This window comes from Takifugu rubripes, chromosome 21, assembly GCF_901000725.2.
Source record: "Takifugu rubripes chromosome 21, fTakRub1.2, whole genome shotgun sequence".
Taxonomy (NCBI): domain Eukaryota; kingdom Metazoa; phylum Chordata; class Actinopteri; order Tetraodontiformes; family Tetraodontidae; genus Takifugu; species Takifugu rubripes.
In genome coordinates, this window is record NC_042305.1 from 2,604,830 (window position 1) to 2,623,133 (window position 18,304).

At 51.8% G+C, this 18,304-nt stretch overlaps 1 protein-coding gene across 2 annotated transcripts in view; it reads left to right on the plus strand.

Annotated features, from left to right (window-relative positions):
- The window catches only part of LOC101068267 (tetratricopeptide repeat protein 28), a 74,751-nt gene that overhangs the window by 41,203 nt on the left and 15,244 nt on the right, over positions 1 to 18,304 (plus strand). For both annotated transcript variants that reach the window (XM_029829107.1, XM_011615175.2), the window contains exons 5-8: positions 7,522 to 8,029; positions 13,476 to 14,272; positions 14,408 to 14,952; positions 17,174 to 17,697. In XM_029829107.1, the coding sequence (XP_029684967.1) occupies positions 7,522 to 8,029; positions 13,476 to 14,272; positions 14,408 to 14,952; positions 17,174 to 17,697 (2,374 nt within the window). The remainder of the gene's footprint in view (positions 1 to 7,521; positions 8,030 to 13,475; positions 14,273 to 14,407; positions 14,953 to 17,173; positions 17,698 to 18,304) is intronic.

Consider the following 18,304-nt stretch of genomic DNA (forward strand, 5'->3'; position numbering starts at 1 on the left):
AGCTTGTCCGTAGCCTGTTGCGGGGGTTCAGCAGAGCCAGAGACGCCTCTTCTTACACGGCGTGACCGAAAAGGCAGCAGCTGCCCCCAGAAGAACCGGGTCTTCAGATTCCAAAACAGTCCCAACAGCCTGTTTGGTGAACACGTTCCTTTTCTCTCCGCCCCGTCTCATTCTAGCGCTGCCTTCCCGTTCCTGGAGCACCGCTTTCCCCACTTTTCTCCACTTCCTGTCGAGGCTTCTGACCAACGTGGTGGTGTGGAGCAGATAGCAGCTATCTAAGGAGCCCTGCGTCTGGGCTGGAACAGAACCCAAACCCCCTCCCATTGTGACTCCTATTCTAGCAGAGGGGAGAGACACGAGCCAGAGTCTCTGCTGCCCCCCCCCCCCCCCCCCCCCCCCTCATTCAATCAGAGCCCTGCAGCGTGCATGCACAGCTGGGGGTCTGTCCAGATAAACAAGCCTTGAAAGCCAAAATTAGTTTCTAATCGTCTTTTTCTGCGGTTTAGCTCCGTCCTGTTCCTGGGAAGTCTGCTGGATTTAAAGAATTCCATCCGATAATCCTGACTGGGATCCATCTACTCTTAGATGTGCACGTACAGTCACTCAGAACGGGGACATCGCCCCCCCCCCCCCCCCCCCCCTCCCTTCCCCAAGGACAGCCGTGCTTTAAATGGAAAACCGAAAAGAATATTCCTGGGATTTAGCTTCCAGTTTTCCATCCTAAAGGAGCTTCACCACCCTGGCGCTCCTGAAGCTGTGTCCCAACAGTAAGGGTGCACGTGCACGTGCGCACCATGTGTGGCTGTATGCAATAATACAGCTCAGTAGCGGGCTGCTCTGTTCAGGCTTTATCAGTCAAAGCAGGTCCGGCTGACGGGGGTAAACCCCGGGGAGGCTCCGGTCCTGGAAGGCCGGGGAGGCTCCGGTCCTGCTGGAAGGAGCCGCTGAGGTGTGGAGGTCCTGCTGGGTGCCCCCCCCCCCCCCCCCCCCGGCCACAGTAGCCACCCTCCCCGAGCCTGTAATTGCATTTGGGGATAAGTAAAAGCAGCGAGGACGGGAGGAGGGATTTAAATGGCTGACGTGCCGGGCTGAAGGCTCCTCCGCTCCATCAGCACCATGTGACGGCAGATTTATTCACCGCACCAGCGCTGGAGTTTAGGGAGGCGGGATGGGTTGGTCTAAAAGGCCGGAGCTTCATAAAAGTGGGACTGTGCGACAGAAACGAGGGCTGTTGAGTCCTGACAGCACCTGAAGGATCTCCTGGAGTTCCAGTCGACCCACTTCCTGTCTGGAGGTCAGGACTTTATGAGCGTTCAGGGTAACGTCTCCATATTTATCCGTTTCTATCCTCTTGCCAGGCGGCTGCCAGCACTGGTGCTCCTCTGTTATTGCTCTTGGACCTCGGTCCTGGTCTAGAACATGTCTTCAGTCCCGCGCCTGCTGTGTCCAGCTGCTTTGGCAGGCAGGGAGAGAGGCCCTAATTCTGGAATGCCTAAACACCCTTGAATAACCCTGACCTTGGATTAGCTGTCTGGCGCCCCGCTGCAAGTCTCTCACACGCGCGTGCGGAGCTGCGAGCTATACTATATTTGGCAGCGTGTCCTCGGATGCAGCAGGATGTCGCAACAATTAGGGAGCGGCGGCGGCGGCGGCGGGTGGTGTTTGCAGCCGACTGAGAGGAATTCCTGGTTCATCTCCTAAAATTGGAGCCACCAGACAGCTGCTGCCTGTCAAAAATTCAACTGAAACCGGGAAGCTGGTCGATTGTAAAGAGGAAAACCAAAAATTCACCGAAGGAAAACAAGCTAAGACAGAAATGTTAGCTAGCATGGCCGTTACCGCGCTGGAGTGGTGCCGTGGAGCTGCGTCCCATCTCCACGTTCCCTCCATGTGGGCTTCCTTTCAAGGTCGCACTTCCCCGTGATGAATCTGCACCTTTCCCGACAGCCATTTTCCCTGGATTCAACGTCCCGGTGATGCGCTCCTCCGTTAGCAGTGACCTTTTGTGTCGGGGTGTCGGTCACCATCTTCTCCACCACTGTCGAGTCAGCGTGATTGTGGTGTTTGGGGCTAATTAGATGGTTGAAGTGTGACACCAACAAAGCCCCGAGATTAAACTTCCGATGCCTGAATTTTCCTGAGACAATTTTCCAACGTTCGACCGCGCGATCCTGTTTGAACCTGGGAGTCGAACCAATTGATTTCGACTATCTGAAACCGTGCTACAACATTCTTAATATTAAATCAGAGCTCCTGAGGAGGGATTTAGCCCACAAACACGTCGTCCCACTCGTGTGTTCAATCCGTTTCCTCCGAAGGGTTTGCTCCGTATGATCTGTTCTTTATCTGCCCTATTAGTGTTTAAAGAAGGGTTTATCCTCTCCTCCCTCAGCATTGTTCGCTTCCCCTTTCTTTCCCGAGGCTTTACAAAAGGGCCAACCTTGATGTTTACCTCCAACCCCTCTGGGGAGGCTTTTGAAGCTCCACTGTGCCCCCCCCAACCTCCGTCACCACCAGGTCTCTCAAGAATTGATTCCCCACACGAGCGGGCGTCAGCGCCGCTCAGCCCGTGGAGACTTGGCCCAGAACTAAACAAAAAAAAGCCCTTGGTGGCTTTGCTCTGGTTTAGAGCACATTAGCATTAGCGGTGACCTGCTTTCGTGGTGTGAAACCTGGACAACCGGATTGGAAACCTATTGCAGAAAATGCGAGGACTGTTTTGGAACAGTTTTGACCTCCTTCCTCAAGGGATGGACTGGGAATGGGTAGGCTCTTGCCCTCCAGCCCCCTCCAGTCCCACACACACACACACACACATCTGAATGTTTTTGCTAACCTTGCCTTGCCAACATCAAACCACCACGCAACATTTGACCGGAGCAACAGTCAGATTTTCCGCCCTCGCCGACGGAGACTGTCGGATCCAATTTTATCCAGGCTCCTGTCTCGTGCGCTGCTCACCGCCCGCTCACAGGGAACGACCTTGGCGTGCGCAGGAACACGCCAGAGGCCTTCGGCTATAAATGCACGTGCTCGTGCAAACGTATGTCGAGGCTCCAAACAGAACTGAACCCCCAACAAACCTGGGAAAAACACGTTAAATCCTATTTTTAAGCAGCGTAAGTTAGCGTCCCCCTCCCTCCATGGCCGCTGCTACACATCCTGTCCGTCCGTCCGTCCGTCTGGAGCCTGACGGCCGGTGTGGCAGCGATCGGGAGTGTCCTCACTCGTTGCCTAACCTTTAATCAATCAATCCGTTGTGTCCTCGAAGACGATAGGGATCGTCAAGGCTGGTGTCGTTTATCTACATGCTGGAGGTCACAGAGAAACCAGGGGATCCACTGGCTCCTTATCAATCTGAGTGGATCGGATCAGTCGATCACTCTGATTAGACAACTGATGTGTGCTCCCGATTGATCCCATATGTTGGAATGTTTTTTTCTTTGTGAGCGTCAGAAGTTAGCTAGGTGGTTTAGCCTCTTCTGTACCTGGGGTTTGGGATCCTCCCGGTGGATCCCATGCTGACCTTCTAGCTGTTGAAACATCACCAAAATAAGACGCGTGGAACCAAAAGGTGTTTTCAGTCCCTCTTTTAGAGGCCCTTTCCTCTGAAACGGCGATCGTGCAGACGCTGCTTTTAAAATGCAGGTTTTAGGATGATTCCATCCGAGCAGGTTTGGGGATCTAATTGGGGATCTTGTAGGATTCATATCTCACCACAGAATGAGGGAAGAGAATGGAATATCCTCCTCTAAACTGGATGCATATTAATATAATAAATATAATAAACCCCCGCCAGGTTCTGAATCCCCTGAATCCACCAGGACGCTTTCCCATCGCCCCCCCCATTTCCTCCACCATATATGAAATTCCTCCTTATCGCCATGCCAACAACATCCGTATCTTTCCAGCTCCTTTGGGACCATTTCTTGCTTCTCTGCTTCACGCCCGAGTTTATTACAATTGAGACGTTTCCTTCCTTGTCAAACTGCGTTGCTGCAGGTGAATCCAGATCTGAGGACGTCCTCGCCCTGGGGGTGTCCCCAGCATTGTCTTCTCTCATCTTCAAACACAATCTCTCCACCAGCTTTTATCTCCCACCCCCGATCCCCCTCCCTGACATTAAAGCGAGCAGTGTGTGTGTGTGTGTCGGCGCGTAATTAACGCGCGTTTCATCAGTTTAACGCCGACAGAAATGAGCAAAAGGGACGACGGCAAACACCGATGACACGATCGGGCGAGGAGTTTGAGTCCACGCCACGACTCCAGGACTGATCTTCTGCTCGGGGTGGGAAAGAACTCCGATCGGAGAGCAGAATTGAAAACACATTCCGAGTGGGGGATGCGCTAAACCAGAAATGATCCAGGGAGAGGAAGTGGTGAGCAGTTGCTCGCACATGTAAAACATCGGGGAGTGTGCGCAGGGGTGGGACCAGGAAGGGAACCAATGGAAGGAAGGGAAATCAATGACACATGGCAGAGAACGACTTTTCCCGTTCCCGTTTGATGCCAGAGTTACTGATCAAAAGAGACGGAAAGACAATTAAGGTTCCTGGAAGGTTCCTGCAGGTCAGAGATGGACGTTCTGGTCTCCTTCTGTGGGTCCTGCTCCTGCATCAAAGGGCTGGATGACTGGCATTGTTTCAGAAATAGCTTTTGTGAAGGGTCATCAGCCACTCACAGGCCCATAGCAACCACTCGATGGGGACGTCCATCTGCTGAGACGTTGGGGACACGTGTCCCAGGGGCGAGTTTACACCCAGGTTTCAGTCTGGCAGTTCCAGCTTCACACAGGGGGCTTCTTCTACCTCCTTCCCAACCTTTGTCTTCTCTGGCTAAGACGTGCTTCTCACTGTCCTCGGACGAGTGACCTTTGTCCTCAAGGTGCAGGCCGAGTCCTGTCCACAGGCGAGCGGCAGAGTCCTGTCCACAGGCGAGCGGCCGTGTCCCGTCCACAGGAGTCAGCTTCCTGCGTTGAGGGGGTAATAAAGCAGTAATAGACGTCCATTGTTGTATATGTGCAGCAAACATTTGAGGGAAGGGGATCTGGTGCCCACTGTGCACGTATATGAATCTACAGAAGTCCAGCATGAGTCCGCCTGCGTCCCTCAGTACCGGGGCAGTGGCCATGTGATCTGTATTCTAATACAGGGAGGCTTGTTCTCGCCGCTGCAGTAATGGAATCAAACCTGTTCACCATCTGTTCACATCCTCAGAGCCTTTCTGTCCCCCGGATAATCTTATTAACAGCACTTTACTGAAGTAGTTGCAGCGCTGCTGTTGTGCAGGACCTCCCATGTGGGTAGAAGGTGAACTCTGGGCTCCTTCACACCTCAGATGGAGCCGCTCCCTCCCTCCCTCTCTCTCTCTCTGTCTTTATCTCTCCCTCCCTCATGTCTTTTAAAAATACAAACAAGCAAATGAGCTAAATTCTGCTAAAAACAGAGTCATTTTTCCACAACTGCCGCTAATTGAGCAGCAGAGTCGTTAACCGTCTCCAGGAACGTCCTCCTTCCCCTGAAAAACACACACGCGTAATGAGGTGGGATCAGTAGGCGACCAAAGCTCCGTCAGAGGAAAGAAATGGAGTGATGTTGGAGCTGAGATGGTCGGTTTAACACGCCCCCCCCCCCCCCCCCCCCCCCCCCCAGCCTCCCCTCCTCTATTCCCATCTCCTCCTGGTGGAACCAGTTTACCTTTCATTAGAAGACCCTTGGTGCACAATGTGTTTGCTGATAAGAGCCAGAGCTTTATCGTTAGGTTATAAAGTGTGGCGTTGGGATTAATCAGATCAGCGCGCATTCTGAGACCGGCTGGACCCGGTTTATAGAGCAACGCAAGGAAACCAGATCCAGGAGAGAGATTAGAAACAGAGCAACGAAGATGAGGCCCAGAAGAGAGATGGAATCTCGAGTCAGTTCTGCCAGAATTATTATTTTTCAGCCAATTATTTCTCTCCCGAAAGAATGTTGTTGCGCAACGTGGGTTGGGAGCTGAAGTGAACAATGGTGAGAGAATGCCACATTCACACTTGAGAGGGAAATGTGGTCCCTCCGTCTGTCCCGGAGCCAGAGGCGGTCGCTCCTCCGTGGTTGGCGAGGCAGGCTCCTCATTATCTGCCTATCTTGGGTTCCATCTGAGGGGAAAATGCTGTGTTGCAGTCTGACGTTGGAAGGACGGTGATCAGAAGAGCAACTGATCTCAACTGGAAACGATTGCCCCCACCATTACCCCCCCTTCCCCGCCACACACACACACACACACATGCGCGCGCCATGTCGACAAAGATTTTCTGTTTTCCACTGAAACGCAGAAGTTTGAGTGAGGGAGGTGGGCGGAGCTTCAGAGGGCAGGTGTCACGGGGCAGGCCTAGCTAGGCTACCCACGTAGCCTAGCAGCAACGGTTGTGACGGAGGCTAATTGCCCCCCCGGGCCTGCCTGATGCCTTGTCCAGTCTTTAAACTGGAGCAAACCACCGCAAGTCCTTATGTCAGCACTTAATTGGTTCCAGGCACCAAAATCTATGCGGGATGAAGGGCGCCATGCTGGAGGGGTCGGATGTGGAAAAGCTTGATTGATTCAATGAAAAAATGGGACCTTCAGGAGCCTCTCCAGAAAGGTTCCGTCGATTTTTCCATCAAATAACTCCTCACTAATTCAACAGCTCAGTTGTCTCGCGTTCAAGTGGGACTGTATCAAGTTAATGAACAATTATCCAACCGCGGCAGCCGAGACCGACCGTCTGATCTAAGCCACCTGCTACATAAAGTGCTCTATCCTTTTAATTCACCTCCCCCCCTCCTCCCCCCCCCCCGCCGTGTGGCTCTCACAGCAGCCACGACGACCGCCGTCCTCCCCGGTGGTGATGGACAGGACCGTGGCCTTCACTGTCAGCGCATCCGTCCTCTCTCCTGGCTGGTCTCCAAGCCTCTTTCCTGGCTGAAAGGTGCAGAGTGGACCCTCAGGAAGGGGATTCTTTATGAGCCAGCCCTGCATGATTAATTGAACATCTGGTCTCTCAGAGACAGCTGACCCCCTTCATTCCCAGCTGTTTACCCTCCGTATAAACAGTTAATAACCTGCAGTAAATGGAACGCTAGGGAAGGGGAAGGGGGGGGGGCTGCATTCTATGAAACGTCTCCGTTTCGTTGCCTGGCTTCATTGTTTGCAAATGTAGCCGATGTTGGTTGTGGTTGTTTTTACAGGTGAAAATGGCTGATGAAGAGCACAGCAGCGCGCAGAGGGCTTTTATCCCCTTTGTCGCCAGTCGCTCATTTAGCGAGTCGCCCCCCCGCGGCGTCGGCTCGAAGCGCGATGGCGGCGGGTAAATGAAAAAGGCTGCCGCTGTGTCCGTCTGCGTCCGCTGCGTCGAGTAGCCGAGCGGAAACCAAATCAGGGTTTCTTTGTTGGCCGTTTCTGGGCAGGTTCTAGCCTCCGGGTTAAACGAGCGAGGCCGTTTGAGGCGACGCGGTCGATGATCCTGCCCCCTTCCTTAAGACCGTCTTTCTTTTCTCTCCACAGGCTGCTTCGATGGCGCTCAGCAGCTTGGGCCACGTGTACACGGCTATCGGGGACTATCCAAACGCCCTGGCCAGTCACAAGCAGTGCGTCCTCCTAGCCAAGCAGTCCAAGGATCAGCTGTCTGAGGCCCGTGAGCTGGGAAACATGGGCGCTGTCTACATCGCCATGGGGGACTTTGACAATGCTGTCCAGTGCCATGAGCAGCACCTGGGCATCGCCAAGGCTCTGGAAAATAAACGGGAGGAAGCCCGGGCCTACAGTAACCTGGGGAGCGCCTACCACTACCACCGCAACTTTGACAAGGCCATGTCCTACCACACTCATGTCCTGGAGCTTGCTCAGGAGCTGGAGGAGAAGTCCATCGAAATGAGAGCCTACGCCGGCCTGGGCCACGCCGCTCGCTGCATGCAGGACTTGGAAAGAGCCAAGCAGTACCACGAACAACAGCTGTCCATCGCCGAGGACCTGAAGGACAGAGCTGCAGAAGGAAGAGCCTCCTCCAATTTGGGTATGTAAACCACCCTGGCGGTGATTAATAGCATGTACAAGAACATTCAGAACACACACGAGCATATCTGTACCGTCAGCACGTGAAGGCAAAGGAACATCCGTGGCGTCGGAATCTCCAAGGAGCCTCTTGTAAGGATAAGAGCGTGACCTCAGCTCCGCTACCTCACAAAGCAATATTTTTCCCCCTTCCTGCTCCGTGATAAATCCGTGTCAGGAAGCACCTGGATACTTGGAAGCAGGCTTGAGCGCGCCAACGTGCTCACGTGGTTGCTCGTATTTTATTCCAAAGACTGTTTTTTAGGAAAGAAGACAAACTAGTAGTTTCCTGCTAGTGTTCCAGTGCGTTGCTAGCTGCGCCGCGCGCTTCTGTTTTGGTTCTGTTTGTCTTGTCTAAGAACAAAGGGACGTTCGTCTCATGGTCCCGGCACTTTACTCGCATTTGCACACAAACGTGCACTAAACGAGGTGACACTCTGCATCACCAAGCTAAGCTAATGAACAAAAGTCAAATAAATGTATTAACTGGTAAGAGGCTGACTCAAAGAGGCTGTTTTCCTGTTAATGGACAATCTGCTTCACGCTATCCAGGGTTAATGATGATGATGTTGATGATGATCACCATTCCAGAGCTCTCTGATCACCTCAGACCTCTTGGAATTCTCACTACAAATCCGTCCCTTCTGACTTGGCTATGCTGATGGCGACCAGGCGGATGTTAACGCCAGCCATTGGCACGTTACACGTCCATGTGACTGGGTTTAAATATAGATGCGTTATTCCCCGACAGAAATAAATCACCAAGAAGGCAGCAGAATGGGCATTAATGACAGGTCTTATAAAGGTTTATAACGGATACTTGCAACCCCATTAGCGACATGTTATGACCAATTCCACTGTGTTTAGTCCAGCAATTACAATTAATGGGCAACTAGGAGGCGTTATAGCTCCTCCCAGATGAATTATTCTCTCACCCTCGTGTGTAAAGCTGTGCGAGCCCAGACGGGAGGTTAACCAGCCAGACATAAATTGAGCCTGTCCTTTGACCGGCCTAATGGGTGCACGTCATGCACAGCTCTTAGCACCAGTGTGCGCCTGATTTTAAAAAAACGACGGCATTTGTGGTCGTAAATAAGCGGTTGGGGGAAGAGCAGGTTTACGGCGCCACAGTTGTGCAGCCCGGAGTGCTCGGAAGCCAATGGGAATGAGCCGCGACGTTGCGCCCCCTTCTGCGCGGTGGAGTCAAGGCGGCGTGGCTGAGACCTCCTGCTCGCGTCTGAGCCGAGGCCGGAGACGATGGGAGGTTAGCGAAGCGTCGTGCCACGCCGGGAGCGCTCGTCATCCTGCCTTTTCGAGGCCTTCCGCTCACGTCCCCTCTCTCCTCACCCCTGCTGATTGTAATCTGCAGCTGTCAAGCTCCCAGTAATTGAAACTGACGTGATGAATCGCTTAATTACCTTTAATAGCTGATTGAAGATGAGCTGAATAATGAAGGTAACTGGGAACGAAGTGAAGGTTGCGAAGCATTCGTCTGTAATTACCCCATTGTTGTTGTTGTTATTGTTGGTTCTCTTTTGCTGGGTAGCAACGGCGCGCACGTTCATTGTTATTCCATCATCGGCGCCCGCAGTCCTGCTTAGCACAACAAGATACGGGCTAAATGCGAAAGGATGTTGTTTCAGACTTCAAAAAGCGCCGCCATGATAGCAGAGGCACCAGACGGAAGGAAGGATGATGGAGTAAAGCTTAATGAGCAGCGCTAAAAGTGGAAAACATGGTGCGAGAGAAGGGAAGGAGAGGTCTCGGAGGCAATGAGGAGCGAGAAGAAACTTTCCCTGTGCCCTCTGCTTGTTGTTGATGCTGTGGGTGGAGCAGCAGCCGTCGTGGCTCTGAGCTACACCAGCATCTTCTCAGATCCACCCATGACGCCCGGTGGTCTACACAACCCTGCTGCAGCACTTCTGACCTGGAACGCACAAGAAAGCGTTGCATTCCAGGCCCATTTATTATTCATTAATTGGCCAACTTAGCCCCAAGTCAGCCATCTTTAATATCCGAGCCACAGAGAACATTGGAAGGTCTCATATTTTTGGATATTCATGAATCAGAATTTAATTCTTCCTCCTCCAGAGACTCAAAATAAGATCGATCAGCTTCTTGTTTTAATATCAGTCCACCATCTAAGAAGCCAATTGACATGTCGGCTCCCTCGGTTAAAGGCTGCAGGGAGGTAACGGTTCTAATTAAGCACTTTTCACCCCTTTTGCTTCATCCGGGGGTCCCGCGAGATTACCGACTGCTGATGCTCACACAAACAAGCAGCAGAGGCGACAACAGGAAGAAGAAGAGTTCACCAAACAACACAGAACCAGACAAATGTTGGGGGCTTTGTCTTTAGGTCCCCACAGCGACTCTCCAAAACAAAGCTGGGTTGAACTAGTTTGCGCCCCACATGCTAATAACCAATTCCAGACAGCCCACAGACAGACGACAGGGAGCAGAACTTCCCCAGGCTTTCAGGCAGAGCGATTATTGGGTTTTAAGCCTTTGGAAAGAGCCCTGATTATAGATCTATGATGAGCTGGACCTGCAAGGTGAAACTGACCTACTGAGCCAGACGGTTCCAAAGAGATCCAGAAGGACAGAAAATAAATTCCTTAATAAAAATTATGCTCCCGGTTTATTTGGACGATTTCAACCTTCGCTGTTGTAAGTCGGAGTTTGGTAGCCTCATTTGTAGCCGTCCCTCCCCCACACAGACCCCTCTAATCTGCAGACACGAGTCCGTGCCAGAAAGTGGACGAGATGCCCTGAAAAAGTGTTCGTGCTTCCAATAAACTCAAAGTGTCTGCTTGCAGTTGCTCAAGCCGCTGCGGAGCCATTAAGTGAAACACAAGAGCTGAGCAAATGTGGCCTTTTTCTCCCAAACATCTGCAAATTCAGCATGAAATGAGATCCGTTCCCAAACGGGGAGAGCCGAACAAAAACAAGCGCAGGCGCTGGGACCGATGGTGGCAGATTTAAATGGGTGGAAGCATCAGATGACGTGTGGACGGTACAGCAACAGATAATGGGAGGGGGGGGGGGCAGAAAGCAGCTGCAGAGGGATGATTAAAGCCTCCATATCACAGTCCTCCTTTTATATCTCTCTTCTAGTCTGTGGAAATGAGGAGTGGGGAACCTTTAACGCCTTAAGCCCGACCCCCCGCTGCCCCTCGCTCCTGCAGGCGCAGACGTCAACCTTCCTTCACACTTTGCATGAGCCTCAGTGGAACGACTATCAACCCCCCAACCAGAATTATTGCAGAAAATTTGACCTTCAGCGGTCCCCCGACCTTCTTCTCGTTCTTTTACGCCATAAACGGGTCCGATCCGGCGCCGCGCCTTGTCGTGAGGTTCAGTTATGACTAACGTATCGTAAAATTCTTATCTGAAGGTGGTTATTAAATGATTTGTTTATTCGCCTTATAAGAATAGTAGCGGGAGGTGTTCCCCCTCTTTCTTCCCGTTTTTGGAAGCACCAACTTCCGATGCAGTGAAGGCTGGCAGATTTCTCCTCCTTTTAATTCGACACACGCTCGTCCCCTCTGGGTTCAGACCGGAACGGGCATCAACAGTCCCAGGAACCCCACAAATCAGCGCACTTTACTGCTCTGTGCGCCTCAAACATGGGTGGAAATGACCTCATTCTGGGACGCGAACGCGGAGCAGACCCATTTCTGGGCCGGTCATCTCGTCTCTACCTCCGTCTCAGCTCAGCGGCCGCCGTGTTGTTGTTGTTGTTGGTGAAATCCTCTTAGCTAACTGTAGTCAGACAGACAGCGCTTTGGACGTGCGTAGCTCCTGGAAGAATGACACAGTGCTTTACTCAACACGATACCGTCCCTCAAAGCCGCCACCGCTGCGTATCCCTCTTCTTACGGCGAGCTGTGTAATGAAAAGTGACAACACGTAGCCGCGCTTTAAATGTCTTTGGTTATGGGGTGATGGAGAGGCCCTGCAGCAGAGGCGTGGGGATGACGCGCTGTTCCTTTCATCAGGCAGCGGCTGTTCCTCTGAGTCCATGAGGAAGAGTCCATTCAAAGTGCTGGTAATCAAGCCCCCGTTAGTTGATCTCCATCTGCTGGGGTTTTGATTTTGCTGCATTTATCAGCGTGTTTAGTTTCATTTATAATAATCCTCTTACCACGCGGGGAGGCAGGAAATATTTCCTCGCATCAAGTGAGCCTGCAGGCGTAGCCTGGGGCTCATTACAATTTGGGCACCCAATCCCATAATGTCAAACCTCGCAGCCTCTGTTCTGGCTTACCTTTCTAACCAACGCGTTCATCCATTTTTAGCCTGCAGCTCGGAACATGTTAGCTGGTAATACATCTGTTGGTGTTAGATCCTCGGCAAGATTAGCATCCTTTGGGGAAGCGTAACCTTGGGTGTGACTTTGTGGTCAGGGCTGCCGGGGAAGCCTGTTGTGAATCTTAAAGTGCTTCTACTCAGGAAAAAACAAGTATGTTTTCACAGCAAAACCCCCCAGCAGCTGCAGGACTCCTTATCCGGATTCATTTATTTCTACACCCAATTAAAGCAGGTTTAGTTTCCCCTTAATCTCATTTAGAATTGATTGAAGTAAAATATAATCTCTGCAACATTTCCCGCTCATCCGGCAAATGCAGACCGGCAGGAACATTTCCTGGTCTGTGCAATCGCTTGATGTCTTCGTTTTCTTTATCCTCCCCACTCTCAAGTATTGATCTTTTTAACTGCCCAAATCCGCTCTCAGTCTTCCGAGGCCTTTTGTTGGCCCGTGTTCGGGCCGTTAATGTGGCAGCTTTTGGGAGAAATAACTGGAAAACACACCTATGACAGTAACTAATCGCAGCAGAAACCGCAGAGAGCCTCATCCCTTCTGGTTCCCACCATCTTGGCTTCTAGATCTGTGGCTGTAGCCTCACCCCTCCAGCCCAGTGGGCCTGCTTCATCATTAGCATTGCTGGTTGCTGCCAGCCCGCAGCTATCGTCCTCTCAGTCAATTAGCTTTAATATTATCTATATATGCAGCTGTTACCACTCCAGAAGGACGCAGGAGACCCCCAGGAGACCCTCAGGAGACCCCCAGGAGACCCCCAGGAGACCCCCAGTCCGCCCATGTGTGTTTGTCCTGAGCTGTTCGTGTTGCTAAAGATTTCTTTCTGTGGCTTTGCTCGCATAAAGCTCCTCCAAAAGAGAGCTTTTGTTTTTGTGTTTGATGAATCTTCGGGTCTGCGGCGTATTTTATCGGCCGTGCCTGCGGGGGAGTGTGTTTTGCAAGTCTGGAGCAGATGGCTCGCGCTGCATATTTTAGCAACCGCCTCACTCGTTTTGCGTGTGAAGTGCTGACACTTGAATTCAGCACAGCTCAGCATTTGTCTGAGTTCCACTTCATCCTCCTGCTGTCTCTCCTCTCTGCACAGGCATCATCCACCAAATGAAGGGGGACTATGAGACCGCACTGAAACTCCACAAAACCCACCTGGCCATCGCTCAGGAGCTGAATGACTATGCTGCACAGGGCCGAGCCTATGGAAACATGGGGAACGCCTACAACGCCTTAGGAGCCTTTGACCAGGCTGTGCGATACCACCGCCAAGAGCTGCAAATCTCTATGGAGGTCAACGACCGCGCTTCGCAGGCCTCCACCCACGGGAATCTGGCCGTGGCTTACCAGGCCCTGGGAGCGCACGACCGCGCTCTGCAACACTACCAGAACCACCTCAACATCGCTCGCGAGCTCAGAGACGTCCAGAGTGAGGCGAGAGCTCTGGGCAACCTCGGGAACTTCCACTGCTCCAGAGGGGAGTTCCCTCAAGCTGTACCCTACTACGAGCAGTACCTCCGCCTGTCCCCGGACCTCCAAGACATGGAGGGTGAAGGGAAAGTCTGCCACAATCTGGGTTATGCCCACTATTGTTTGGGCAACTATCACGACGCCGTCAAATATTATGAACAAGACTTAGCACTGGCCAAGGACCTCCACGACAAGCTGAGTCAGGCCAAGGCGTACTGTAACCTGGGTTTGGCCTTCAAGGCCTTAGGAGACTTTACTAAGGCGGAGGAGTGTCAAAAATACCTTCTGTCACTGGCCCAGTCCCTCAACAATGCACAGGCTCGCTTCAGAGCCCTGGGGAACCTTGGGGACATCTTTGTCTGTAAGAAAGACGTTGCCGGAGCTATTCAGTTTTATGAGCAGCAGTTGGCCCTGGCTCACCAGGTAGGGCTACCCACGACCCTCGCAGCATAATGCACGCAAATGTCAACGTATATGGAGAAAGAAAATGTGGTGGAAGGTAATTCCTAATCTCCGTCGCTGACTTGCCTTATGTCGACCTTTTGAAATGTGTTTCAGGTGAAGGACCGTCGGATGGAGGCCTGCGCGTATGCTGCCCTCGGGGCCACCTACAGACTTGTGCAGAAGTATGACAAGGCACTGGGCTACCACACCCAGGAGCTGGAGGTGTATCAAGAGCTGGGTAACGCATCGGGAGAGTGCAAGGCCCACGGTCACCTGGCAGCCGTCTACATGGCCTTGGGGAAGTACGCCATGGCCTTTAAGAGCTACGAGGAGCAGCTGGAGCTTGGTCAGAAGCTGAAGGACCCGGTGGTGGAGGCCCAAGTGTACGGCAACATGGGCATCACCAAGATGAACGTCGGGGTGATGGAGGAAGCCATCGGCTACCTGGAGCAGCAGCTGGCTACGCTACAGCAGCTGAGTGGCAACGAGGCGTTGATGGACAGGGGCAGGGCCTACGGCAACCTGGGCGACTGCTACGAGGCTTTGGGCGACTTTGAAGAAGCCATCAAGTACTACGACCAGTATCTCTCTGTGGCGCAGAGCCTCAACCGCATGCAGGACCAGGAGAAGGCCTACAGGGGTTTGGGCAACGGGCACAGGTTTGTTACTCCTTGCAGTAGTTTGGAATTCCAGAAAACTCTTCTCAGTTTCTATGAGGTGTTCCAGATAAGGCGGGATTGTGTTGAGTGGGTAATACCAATAATAGCGCTAATCCTATTTTGCATATTATTTCTCTCTCGCGGCTGTTGTGGGACACCTTGCTGGAGAGCAAGGCTGCGATATGAAGCCGCAGCTCGCTGCCTCAGCAGCAGCCCGATGGCCCAGACTTATCTGCATGCAAAGCAGCTTTGCCACGCAGAGATCCGAGAACTCAGGGGAGCGCGCACGTTCCAAGGCGGCCTCTTTGGCGTCTCGCGTCTCTTCTAGATTTAAAAATTCTGCCCGCAAATGAACTGACATTAGAGGAGACAGTGTTGCGAAATAAAATGAAAGCGCCGCTCGGAGACGTCCTCCGACGGGTTCCTTCCCTTTGTGCGTCAGCGGCAGGAACCCGCAGCGATCACACGCAGCTGTATTAGCCATGCACGAGTTCAGAGGGGAATAATAGACTTCACACAAGCCCCTTCTGCACTTGCAGCAGCTCTTAGCGAAGCGCACGCTTTATCACGCAGCATTAATCCAGCCGAAAGCTTTTATTCTTTTAATGCTCCATTTGAAATGGCGCCGCGCAATTGTTGGTCTCCCTGAATATTTAAAGGGAATCTGTTTGAAAGTGCGGAAACGCCGTGAAAAGCTACTCTGTCAACACGAGAGGACGACGTGACAGATGTTAAAGGCTGGTAAACAGCAGCGGCCCTCCAGGCTTCTTTTGAAATTCCCATCTGCACTCGGACGTTAATGTATCGCTCTTCACACACACTCGGCTGCACTTCAAGGCAGCCTCTTCAGCATTAATTAGACAACTCAACCACACTGGCCGACTCTTGACAGTTGATGATTTTAAACGCCGCTAAGCTTGCAAGTCCATCCAGCATCACAAGTGGCTGCAGCACCGACCGGAACAGACCCAAGTGGAGAGAAATGAGGGCAGTCGTCTATATCAGTCGTCCTGGAATAGAAGATTATAACGATTTCACGTGTCCAAAACAAGCTAACGAGGTGGGTGTGTGGTCCAACACGTCCATTCATCCACACCTGGATCCTCCTCTGCTGGTGCTGGCTGACATCAACAGCCCCTGGTTGCTTTAGACGACCTCCTCAAGTTCTTTGAGATGTTCCTGAAGAACCTTTGTATTCTTCTAGTTCCCAATGAATAATTGGATCAAAATCAAACATTTACATCCTTTTTTCACTGGTTTTATTGCTTTGATGATCACGGACGTGTGTTGGGGCAATTCCAAATCAGTGTTTCAACATCAGCCGTTGCTGTATTTTTATTGAATAACTCGTTTTTTAAAATACTGGGTTACAAGAGCCGACGGCTGCGTGTGTAGGAACCCAGACTAGTTTAGTCCAGGACCGTGAGATGTTTTATTCAGGGTGAACACGTGTTCTTGTCTGCAGCGCTTGTAAAAACACTTGAAACAGAATCGATAATTCTTTGGCATTGTTGAGATTGTTGGTATTTTGGTGCAGAAGCTCGTAAATTAGATCAGGCATGTCCAAAGTCCGGCCCGGGGGCCAATCATGGCCCGCGGTAAGATTTCATACGGCCCACAACTTCAGTCTTACATTGTATTATTTATGGCCCGCTGGCACTAACAGAATAAATAAATCACTAAAATGTAATTCCTCCTTTCTTGTAGATCTTGTAAAAGACAAGAGCAAAATTTACTTGTTTTAAACTTGAATGATAACAGACAACTTTGCATTAGATTTATCAAACTCATGGAAATTTAAGGTATTCCATACAGTTCAGTGTTCAATGTTATCTGACTCTCCAGATATGAATTAAAGGCAGAATTGTGTTTTTAGAGTTGTTCACGTCTGCCTGAGCGGCTTATATTTGGTTACACTGCCATTTGAAAAATAAAGAGAATTGTGACAATGAAAATTGTTTTATAATAGTGTACATTTGCATGTAACTTTTCTGGTTAAAAAACATCAGAAGGATCTACTGGCCCCCGGGCATCTTCACGTTATCAAATCTGGCCAATCTCTTTGCAAAAAGTTTGGACACCCCTGGATTAGATGCATTCCGACGGTTTAGGATTAAATGTAAAATGCTGCGTTTTCTTCAGTATTTGTGAAAGATTCTGATTGATGTGAAGGACACAAAAGTTTGCCTTTGATCCGACCTCGGCTCTCTCCTCACTCCAGGGCCATGGGGAGTCTACAGCAGTCGCTGGTGTGCTTCGAGAAGAGGCTGGTGGTGGCTCATGAGCTGGGGGAGTGTGGCAGCAAGGCCCAGGCCTACGGAGAGCTGGGCGCCCTCCACAGCCAGCTGGGCAACTACGAGCAGTCCATCTCCTGCCTGGAGCGTCAGCTGGCCATCGCCCGGGACACCAAGGACAAGCTGCTGGAGGGCGACGCCAGCTGCGGCTTGGGTGCCGTGTACCAAGCGATGGGGGAGTATGAGACGGCGCTGCGTTGCCACCAAAGCGACCTGGAGATCGCCGAAGAGGCGGGAAGTCCCGCCCGCCAGGGCCGCGCCTACGGGAACTTGGGCCTCACTTACGAGTCGCTGGGAAATTACGAGCGGGCGGTTGTGTTCCAGGAACAGCATCTAAGCGTGGCGGCCCAGACAAACGACTTAGCTGCCAAGACTCTGGCCTACGGCAGCCTGGGGAGGACGCACCACGCGCTGCAGAATTACTCCCAGGCTGTCATGTACCTGCAGGAAGGTGAGCGAGCGCACGGGAGCGGGAGCGGGGATCGCCTTTGTTGCCGGGGCTGATAGGCTTTGGCTTTATGAGTTCATGAATATGAAATTCAGAGCCTATTTGTTGCTAAGCCCTGGCCACAGTTTTGCTAAGCTGTTTTTGGGCGCAGGTGTGTGTTTGAGCTTTTGTGCTTTGCGTTATAGGTGCACAGTGGCGTTTGTGAGCCATTTTCACACGTGTTGGCTTCTGTGCTGTGCAGAATGTGTGTGTGTGTGTGTCCCTGCAAACCCATTTGGATGCACACCAAACCTTCTCCTGTTTGCTGCTTCTTCACACCTCTGTATCTGCCTTTCTCAGAGGCTTCTCTACGGCGAGCTGCCAGAGGGCCTCGGAATGCAGCCGCAGACAGACTCCTGCCTGTCACACACACTCACACACACACACGCACACACACACACACACACACCCTGCCTAGACTCTGTCAGTGTGTCTCAGTTATCAGGGAGGAAATGCACGTATGTAGGAATCTGGGTCATTCACCTGTATACCCTGCCAGCCTGTTGAGCTTTGATGGAACAGTCCACTCTGTCTCCCCGGCGTCCTCCTGTTGTCCTACTGTCCTTCTACT